Source organism: Anastrepha ludens, chromosome 6, assembly GCF_028408465.1.
Source record: "Anastrepha ludens isolate Willacy chromosome 6, idAnaLude1.1, whole genome shotgun sequence".
NCBI classification, from domain to species: domain Eukaryota; kingdom Metazoa; phylum Arthropoda; class Insecta; order Diptera; family Tephritidae; genus Anastrepha; species Anastrepha ludens.
Window position 1 is genome coordinate 124734135 of NC_071502.1, and position 9638 is coordinate 124743772.

Below are 9638 nucleotides of genomic sequence, written 5' to 3' on the forward strand. Positions count from 1 at the left end.
TAAAATAAATAAAGGACACAAAACAATGTTGCAACAAAATCTCTTCACGCGAAAGTGGCCAAAGAAAAAAGTGTGGCATAGAAAAAATTTTAAGAAACAAGAACAAATGCATTGTAATAAAGCATAGCGCAGGCGAGGCGGCAACAGCAGCCGCAATCACTAAACAACAACAATAACAAAGACGTAATGTGAAAAGTAGAAACAAAGAAACGCAAATGAGAAAGAAAAAGGTGAAATGCAAATGGCAAAAGACAAAAAAGGGTTAATTCGAGTGGGCTACCCAATGCAGTGAGTACTTTAGAGCTGCTCTGGCTGCGCTCGGGCAAGTGGCAGCAAAAGTGAAGTGGTCCACACGCACGCCCACACCGCCGAGCGCACGCCCGCAGTCAGCCAAGCACACACTTCAATTCCTCACTTCTTTACATACGTTGTGACCCCGTCGCTGACCCCGTTTCGCTGCGCACTGAGCGCTGTATGAATTCGTTTCTATTTATTTTTTATTTATTTATTTACATATTTGTATTTTTTCGTTATTAAATAAAAGTACAAAAAAAAGCAAGAAATGATAATAAAAATCCAGCTGCATTTGGGTACTCCTCCTCTGTCCTCCGTCCGCTAACTTTTTTGTCGTTCCATTTTTTACTACCTTAAATGTAATTCTTTCCTATTACCGTCCGCTTGTCAGTTTATCCTTTAGTGCTTCTATGCAATTAACTAGCAAACAATCACAACTAGTTACAACATTTTCGCCGGGCATTACTCCTGCGCACTTCTCAATGCGATCTCCTCCGCTAAGTTAATTTTTGATATTTTAACTATGAAGTTGTTATTTTTCTTGCTGTGTTACTGGTTTGTTCCACAATTACTGCCACAATTTTTACTGTCCTTCTGGCGCAGCTGCTGATGACCATTAGCCAGCATGCCGTAGATGCTTGCGGGTGGTGACACGCGTCCCCTCTGTCCGTATAATAATTTCAAGTATTTTTGTCTTAATTATTTTGCCATTGTTTTTGTTGTTGCAACATTTTTATTTCCTGCTTGCATATATTCATGATGTCAGCCGCAATTAAACTGCACTTCTGGAATCCATACGTTTTCGCATGCGGGGCACCCACACTCTCGCAACGCAGTCACTAATGCAATCAGAGCGAATATTACGTATACGCTTTGATGTCCCGCGCAAATTAGCGCAAGTGCTCTTCTGCGTTTTATTTCGTCATTTCTGCTATTTTGCTTTTTTTCCATTTTTATTTTTTATAATTACTAGTGCATTTTCTGTGTTCATTTTCTTTTTAATTGTTTTAAAATTATTTGCGTAAAATTTCAAGTTCATGTTCAAGTTAAAGTAAAAGTGGTCCGGTCCTTAAACAGCTTTCGCCTCGCTGTTGGGACTTAAGTGGCAATTAGTTATGTTGCATTTTTAACCTTTGATGTCATAATCACTGCAGAATTACTGTCAAGGGTTAATTATGCCATGTAATAATTGGAAGAGTGCTTAATTAAGCGTAGAAAAGGAAATATGGAATGTTTTAAGTTAAGGCGACAAATTTCTTGATTTAAAGTTCTTTTATTATTTTTTTAACCGCATTCGACAGCGAAGCGAATTTATTAATAACTTTATGTATATATATTGTATATATAATTGGCGCGTACATCCTTTTTGGATGTTTGGCCGAGCTTCCCCTCCTATTTGTGGTGTGCGTCTTGATATTGTTCCACAAATGAAGGGACCTACAGTTTCAAGATGACTCCGAATGGCAGATATTTTTATGAGGAGCTTTTTCATGGCAGAAATATACTCGGAGGTTTGCCATTGCCTGCCAAGGGCCGACCGCTATTATAAAAATAGTTTTCTTAATTTTGGTGTTTCACCGAGATTCGAACCACCGTTCTCTCTGTGAATTCCGAATGGTAGTGACGCACCAACCCATTCGGCTACGGCGGCCGCCATAATAACTTTGCTTTAACTAAAAAACAAAACACAAAAATGGTCGCTTACGGCGCTAATGGTAGATCTACTTAAAAAGTTGGGGATAGTCAGAATTAAAAAGTAAAAAAAAATTTACATTTGGTAATTACCTAGCGTACAAAATCTCAATAATATTGTTTGCAAAAATTTCAGAGCCCGAGCGTTTATATCCATTCGGACGACATGACCATGCCAACGAAGCCGCTGGATCTTTATTCGCTGCGTCGTCGTAAGCCTCACGCAGAATCTTTCTCTCAAAGACTCCAATAGCTATTCATACCTTCGAAATTTACTAACCTCAAAATTAGAAAGAGAAGGCCTAAGTGCGCCAAAGCGGAAGTCTTAAATGCATCTTTCGACCAATTAGAGAGTTGTTCGATGGATTTCTATGAAATTAGCACCCGTTTTTGGAGCAGAGGATTTTTGATCGAAACCTTTTTTTGTTGCCTTTATTGACAGGGTATACTTATTTTACCACAAAGAATACTGTATTTTCAAATTTTTTTAAGCTCACTAACTAGGATTTGGCCTATAAGTAACTTTAAATCCATCCTGCAGTGGCAAGAGTTTCAATATTTTGTGTGGAATAAAAATGTTTCATCATGTCAAACTTTCTCAACGTTGCTCGAAAAGAGCAACAACTTTTGCTAGACAACGAAATCATTCTAAACATTGCCAATACGAAATAAGGCATTACAATGATAAATATTGACTATTTATAGACGGTGGGGAAGCCAAGGAACCAATGTCTCACAATAATACTTCGATTTATTGGTAGCCGATAACTGTAATAGGGGCTTGCTTTAGAAGGCATACTCTTACTATAAGAACGTAAATCAATCCTATCCAAATGTAATCCGCTGGACCTGAACACTAGAAAGACGTACACGTGGATAGCTGAAGAGTTACTTTGAAAAATCGATTGCAAATATTTTAAGAATTAATATTTTTAAACGGCATTTCATGAAATAGAAAGCGAAGTAAAATAACGTTTTCTAAAATTCACTTCTTTTTTACTGATTTATGTTTTATCGAAAAACTATTTCGCTTTTTCACTTTTTTCTTTCGAAACTGCTCCTTTTCGAAACTCCTCTATGCAACAGCTATGACAGGCTTAGTTTTAGATTTTACCATAGAAACCATTTCCCTTCTTTACTTTTCCCACTTGTTTTTCGTAAATACGCCTCTTCGTTTCTTGTAATTTTTGCTCTACAGTCTCTTAACGTTCATTTTGAGATGTCATCTAAAAATATTATTTTCTAAAATATCTTGCGTCTAGGAAATGCAGGCTTTGTAATTTATTGAATTTTATTACAAAAGAATCGATTTGAGTGTCGCTCCACCCACTTTTAAGCAGCCTAAGTAGAACTTTAGAAGTGGAAGCTGAGACAAGGTCCTTTCCTGTTAGTTTTGGAAAAATTTCGTTTTTCTGTTTTCTAAAGAAACAATACTGCATAATGTTGACCTGTTTCTGAAAAACAGCCAAATTATATTGTATTTCACAAGCACACTTTTGTAATAAAATAAAAGCATATTGGAAAAATTTGCATCGACTTTTCCCTCGAAATTCACACGAAAGGGTTTGCGAAAAACCAGTAACTATTGTAAAAAAGCAAAGTTTACAAAACCTAAACCAAATTAAATTAATTTTTACATTTTAACACCGCTTAAAACTTACAATAATTTTACTAAAATTGGATTCACTTTAAAAAGTTCAAATTTTCCATATTATAGAAAAAAAGTAACGCAAATGTTTAACTAGAAAATATTGTAAATATTTACAAAAATGGTTAGACTGCCCGCTAGCCGCGCGGTTAGCTCGTTTGGCAGCTTGGATTCATGTTACCGATATTTTGAGCCATCCACCTGCCAACAGCAGCTCAGCATCAACAGCGAAACTGCCTCTCACCCTACCAATCAGAGAGGGCGCCAACGACACCCACAGCAGCCCACCAATCCAATTTCGTTTCTAATTTCTGCGCCTCTATCGAAATGCGTCCACATGCAGCGCACGTTTGCGCGCTCTTTACTTAGTCATGTGAGTATGCCTGCACTTAGTATTTTTACGATAATTTTGCTTTCGTCGTTTTTCAGCTACGCGCCGTGTATGTGTGTGTATGTGTATGTGTTCTAGAGCATGCTAAATTGGTTTTGCGTTGCTCTGTGGCAAACGTTAATGAATGGGCAAGCGTTAGTTGGTAGACTTTGTATGTATTTAGGCGCAAAAGCGATATATAAAAATCTTTGTAAAAAAAAACAACAAAAAACGAAATCAAAAATTGCGAAATCTAACGAAAATTAAAATGAAAAAGTATTAACCAAATAGCTGCTAGGCTATCAACTCAGCGCATAACGAAGAAATGAGCGCAATAAAAAGTTCACCATTCAAAGCATATATTTAAGCACTGAACATGAATTCAACAACACCAACTAACAAAAGCACAACTAAAACGCGAAATTAATGCTTAGAAAGCGCAACTAAGCGCACTCAGACCGCGCACCACTTGGACGCTTGGATGCATTTACTCCCATCGAACTGGCTGATGCAATGGCCGCACTACTGCAGCAGCACTACCCGGCGCAGCATGCAAGTAGATTAAAAAAAATGAAAATCCACTTTTTGTTGCATGCATTTAGGCGCTATTTGAGCTCTGCATTTTTTCGCTTTCTTTAATCATCGGAAATCGCAATGCACTGCAAACGTATGCATGTATGCCTTTGTTTGTGTATGTCTTTGATTGTGTGCAACTGAAGCGCGGTTGTTTTGCAATTAGTGCACAATTTTCAGCGCCTCCACTCCACTTTAAGACCCCTCTAGCACATTTTTCTGGTTTTCTAATGAAAAGATCTCTCCAATGCCATTCGATTGTTGCACAAAGTGACTCATAAAGCTACTCTAGCCTTAAATCCACCCGCCAACAATATAATGAGACTCATGGCTGGATAGGCAGCAGCTTCCAGTGCAAAAATTAATCGGTCGTGACGGTTGAGAATATCAGTAAGTACCTACAGAATTTATGAGCTCACGAAATTTTCTAAATATTTTCGAACTAAGTTCGAGTTCAAGATAAACATTTTCAATAACTGCTAAGAATAGTATTTCCTTGACTCTCAACTAACAATTGAATTTTGCATTTTTGCTGACTTTTTAGTTGCTAAGCACCCAAGTGTGGCCAATGTAAAAGCAAAGTGAATAAAAATTGCATTTTAAATTGAAAACGAAATACACCTCGCTTTTCCACTCACTGGTGCATACTTTTGGGTGTGCAAGCATTCCCCTCGCTCTCAACGTGCTAGTCTCGAGCTCTTTTGAATTTATTCTTCACTCGCTAAGCCTAAAAGCATGCTTCATATGTTATGCGTTAGCATTTTAATTATTTAGCAATGTTTGAAAAGAAATCACCAAAGCGAAATATCGAATTCGCATGCAGAAGGGAAGCGGAAAACGATGGGAATTTCGAAATTCACAAGAAAAACGTAAAAAATAAAAATCTATGAGTTTTGATATTGGCATGTCAAAATTGCTAACGCCACGCCCTACCCACCACCGCTTAACGTTTGTCATTGCGCCACTTTGCGCCTATATTTCGTAATAAAATATTTAATTGGGAGTCTCTCAGTGTCGTTGATTGAATTCACGCATCCCGTTACTTCTTTTGCGCTCCAGCCAACACCACCTACTACTTGTCTGCACTCAATTGCAAAGTCGCCGTATTGCATACTTTCAGGCGTTAATTAGTAAACATTTACGTTTAATTGAGCAACTGAGTAGCAGCTATGAGAAGTTGGCAATAATGTAAAGTGGCAAACGGTAAAAGCGATAAGTGGCAGGAGAAATTGTGCTGTTTGTCAAGTCATTTGGACCGTTAAATGCCTACGATTGTTTTTTGTTGAAGCGTAAGTGTAAAAATTGACACCTATCTCAATTGGGTAGCTGTGAGGAGTTGCAGAAATTGCATGCAACCAATGAATGGGGTTGTGGAAAAGCTGTGGGAGTGGACTCTTGTGAAGAATTGGTTGTTTATGATTTTTTATGGAAGGAGGAGGTCTAATTATTTTATTAAGACTGTAACACCAATAACCTAGCCTTCATTGGCGTTATTATTTCTACTTTTCACACTTAACGAACGAAAGCATAATGGCCATTGAATCCTTTAGCGCAATTGTCTTCTTCTTCTAAAAAAGATATATGTTCCATTGCGCAAATGTGAAGTGTTACATTAAAGATTGCATATATTTTATACATCGCTGCCAGCAATCCTTATATTCGCTGTACAACCGCACAAAGAAAGAACAGCAAAATTTAAATAGACAGTGAATAGGAAAATCTGGGAAAGTGTGAAGAAAACGGAAATTATACACAGTTGCGTACACGAATACATTTATTGCGCATACGTAGTGAGTAAAGATGAAAATTAAGAAAATAGTAACGCGTGGCTGGTATTTCTTTTCTTCGAGAAGAGTGTGAAAACAGTCTAGACAAGCAGTGAAATACTTTTTATCACTGTACCATACGCCATGAGGTTTATTATTGCGAAACAGAGAATCTGCGAAGCGCGCCTTTAGATTCATCACTAGAAGTGCACATGTTTAAGTGATAGCAATCCGGAAAAAGGCAACACTTTTAAAGTATAAATATTCTGTAATTTAATTCAGTATTCAAACCATTTTTTTTTTTAATTTTTGCTAGGTAACTACAGTTTCAAAAATAAACTTATTAATCGCAAAGTCGCTCTCTACTTTATACAATATGTCACTTGTGAAGTTTGACTCTTAATCCACCGTATGTACGAAGCCACCTTCGTATTGACTGAAGGATGCCGCGCAGCACAGCCGTATCCATAACTAACAATGCCCACAACAAACAAGCGTCCTCCTTCGCGCATATATAATCCACCACCCGAGTCATACTGACAAGTGTCGCGTCCCGGTGTGAACGTGCAAAAGGTTGCTGGCGGTACGGCGCCCAACGCAGTACGGCATTCCTCAGCGCCAACCACATCCAAGTGCGTGGTCAGCAATAACGTGGACTGCGGGCCACCAAAAGAAATACTGCCCCACCCAGCAGTCTCTACACGTTGACCCGCTATAGGCGGCTTACGGCCACCATCTGTGCCGGTAATCGATCGAAAAGGTAGACAAGCAGGGGCCACACCACCATTCCACTCGATCGTTTCGGATGTGTGCAATAGAGCAATATCGTTGCGAAGCTGGTTGGCAGTTGCGCGAAAGTTTTCATGCAAAATTATCGTGTCGATGTTGTAGTAGCGGGTGTAGACCGACTCGAGCGCTGAACGGGAGGTGGCAGATATTACAATCGTATTAGCATTAGGTAAAAGTGATCTTACGTGGTATAAATGATGGTCACTTACCAGTTGAGAGATCGTGTTCGCCAACAACCACCTGAATCAGCTCCGAGCGATTTGTGGCAGCAGATATGAAACAATGCGCCGCGGACAGCAAAAAGCGGTGGTGAACTGGAATTATTATAAAAGCGACTTTAAAAAGAGTTAAAGTTGTTGAAGCTTTTAAAAGGGCTCACTTGTGAGTCACAGGTTTAAGATAGACTTTTGCACTTGCATTAAAAAATACTTACTTGTCACTGCACCGCAGAAAACCTTCCCATACTTCATCGTCAACACACCTGCCATGGAGGGGAACTCATTAACGCCAGCCACACTGGACGACGGATTCACCACTTTCAGTGAGTGCGTGCTCCAGCCACAATCGCAATGTGCCTCAACAGCCTCGACTAAACAAGAGAAGCGACCATCACCCGCGCCACCTGGGTATCCGTCATAGTTCGACGTATACGTTAAAATTCGAAAATCGCGTTGGTCCAACGATTTGCTAGTATTACTTATCGGTTGAAGGTTGATGTGAGCAGCATTCGATAGCTCCGCCGAGCCATTTCGTCCGTTGCATGCGTGCAATGGATCCAAAGAAAACAATAGCAAATCTGTGCTGGCTGCTGCCGAAGAAATACGCCGCGTTGGTTGTGTCACTTTGCGGCGATGGCTTTTGTTTTTCACATTTTTGTGTGCTTTTGGAGGAGGTGGCGCTATTAAAACGCTTGTCTCGATGCTGTTGGACAGTATTGTGGCTAAATAGGCAAACACATTGCTCATGCCAATATGTGTTGACGTCGCTGCGAAATATGGATGGGGAGTTGTGGTGGTGGAGTAATGAGTAACGGCCATGTTATGAAAGTTTTTATTATTACTGTTATCAAATACACTCGGCTTCAGTGGTGTGCCGTTCAGTGCTGCAGCTCCCGCCGTTGTTGTATTTGTTGTGGTTGCGCCCCCTTGCACGCCAACTTTTGTGGCATCTTTCAGCCCAGCGCCAACTTGCCTTATCGGCGAACGCGTGGATATATACGAAATCACAGCACGGTTGAGAAAACTTTTCCTCTCCATGCTGCCACTGCCACAAAAATATTCGGAGCCGGATAAAAGTTCACTTCCTTCACGGTTGAAGTAGAAAATCTCATCATAACAACGTCCAGTCAACTGAGCTGTGGACACAGCGGGTGTCTATGCAAAAACCATAGCAAAGGAGAGCGAAAAGTGGGGGAGTAAAAGGCGGATGAGTGTATGTTAAAAAATATGTGTATTTATAAAAGAAAACAAAGTCATATAAAAATATTTAACTTGCTGCTTAAGAGCATGACAAATAAAAAAATAAAAGTGTGTCCAAATGAGTTTAGAAAAAATTTACTTTTTCATAATTAATTCGAACGAGCAGTCAGCTGAGTGAGATTATGACACTTGAAGCGTTGACTTACTCCAAACAACAGGGTTACTATGCTCTTAGTAGGGGCAACTATGGAGGGGTGGCAGCCATGAATTTGTTTGGGCGATTTGTCTTTGCTGTTTACGCTTATTAAATTAATTTTTTAAGTAAACTTCACACTGACTAGACTTAATTCAGTATTTTAAGCTAGAAAAGATGGTGAAAAAGTGGACGACGAAAGTAAATGAAAATGTAGTTGCTTTTCCCTCCATGAATCAATATGGAAGACTTGATTTGCCACTCCCAAAATCATTAACGTTATTTTTAAACCTTTCACGACTCCGTAAAAAAGATTGGACAGGTTAGAGAGATTAAATAGAATGTTAAATATTTATTAAAGTTTGTTGATGTTCTGTATTCACATCTCTGGTCGAAGTTGACAAATTCAAAAAGGTGGAACCACTTTTGTGTTTTATTTTTACTTCGTTACTGCTTGCCAAATATATATATACACTTCAGATTCTTCAATATTCAGCTTTAAAAATTAGCAATAAAAAATTACGGAAACAAATTTTTGAAATTATCACCAAATCTTTAAACATTTTCAAAACGCATTCATCACTTTTAAACCGTCATTTTGAACTTCGAAAACTAACACCGCACTCGTCTTCTGCGACTCCAGAAATTCTTACTCATTAGGCAACATTGAATTTTGATCATTTGCCTCTACCACTAAAAGTATGAGCTCCCTATAATATCATAATTGCAACTCTTTAGAAAATTAGAATAACTATATATTTTTTTTGCTCTATACCAGATTTTCTTCCAGACTTTTTCAATCCTTTCTCCTACCATATATATATCGATATTGCACTTGAAATCGAGTTGATAATCGCGCGGTGCCTGCAACGTATAACGACAAGAAGTGCCAGCC

General features: G+C 38.8%; 1 protein-coding gene across 1 annotated transcript; it reads right to left on the reverse strand.

Moving 5' to 3' along the window:
- Positions 1-6645: 6645 nt before the first annotated feature.
- LOC128866792 (venom serine protease 34) lies at positions 6646-9127 on the reverse strand. Its single transcript, XM_054107772.1, has 3 exons — positions 7566-9127; positions 7342-7446; positions 6646-7259 (listed from the first exon to the last, which is right to left on the reverse strand). The coding sequence occupies exons 1-3, from the start codon at positions 8386-8388 to the stop codon at positions 6706-6708; spliced, it is 1482 nt and encodes a 493-aa protein (XP_053963747.1). The 5' UTR covers positions 8389-9127; the 3' UTR covers positions 6646-6705.
- Between the last annotated feature and the right edge of the window lie 511 nt (positions 9128-9638).

Bases quoted from the DNA above. Each gene is read 5' to 3' on its own strand.
- LOC128866792 (XM_054107772.1), bottom strand. From the start codon at position 8,388: ATGGAGAGGAAAAGTTTTCTCAACCGTGCTGTGATTTCGTATATATCC. The intron at 7,447-7,565 runs GTAAGTATTTTT...TAATAATTCCAG, and splicing joins TTTCTGCGGTGCAGTGACAA to TTCACCACCGCTTTTTGCTG. The intron at 7,260-7,341 runs GTAAGTGACCAT...CCTCCCGTTCAG, and splicing joins CGAACACGATCTCTCAACTG to CGCTCGAGTCGGTCTACACC.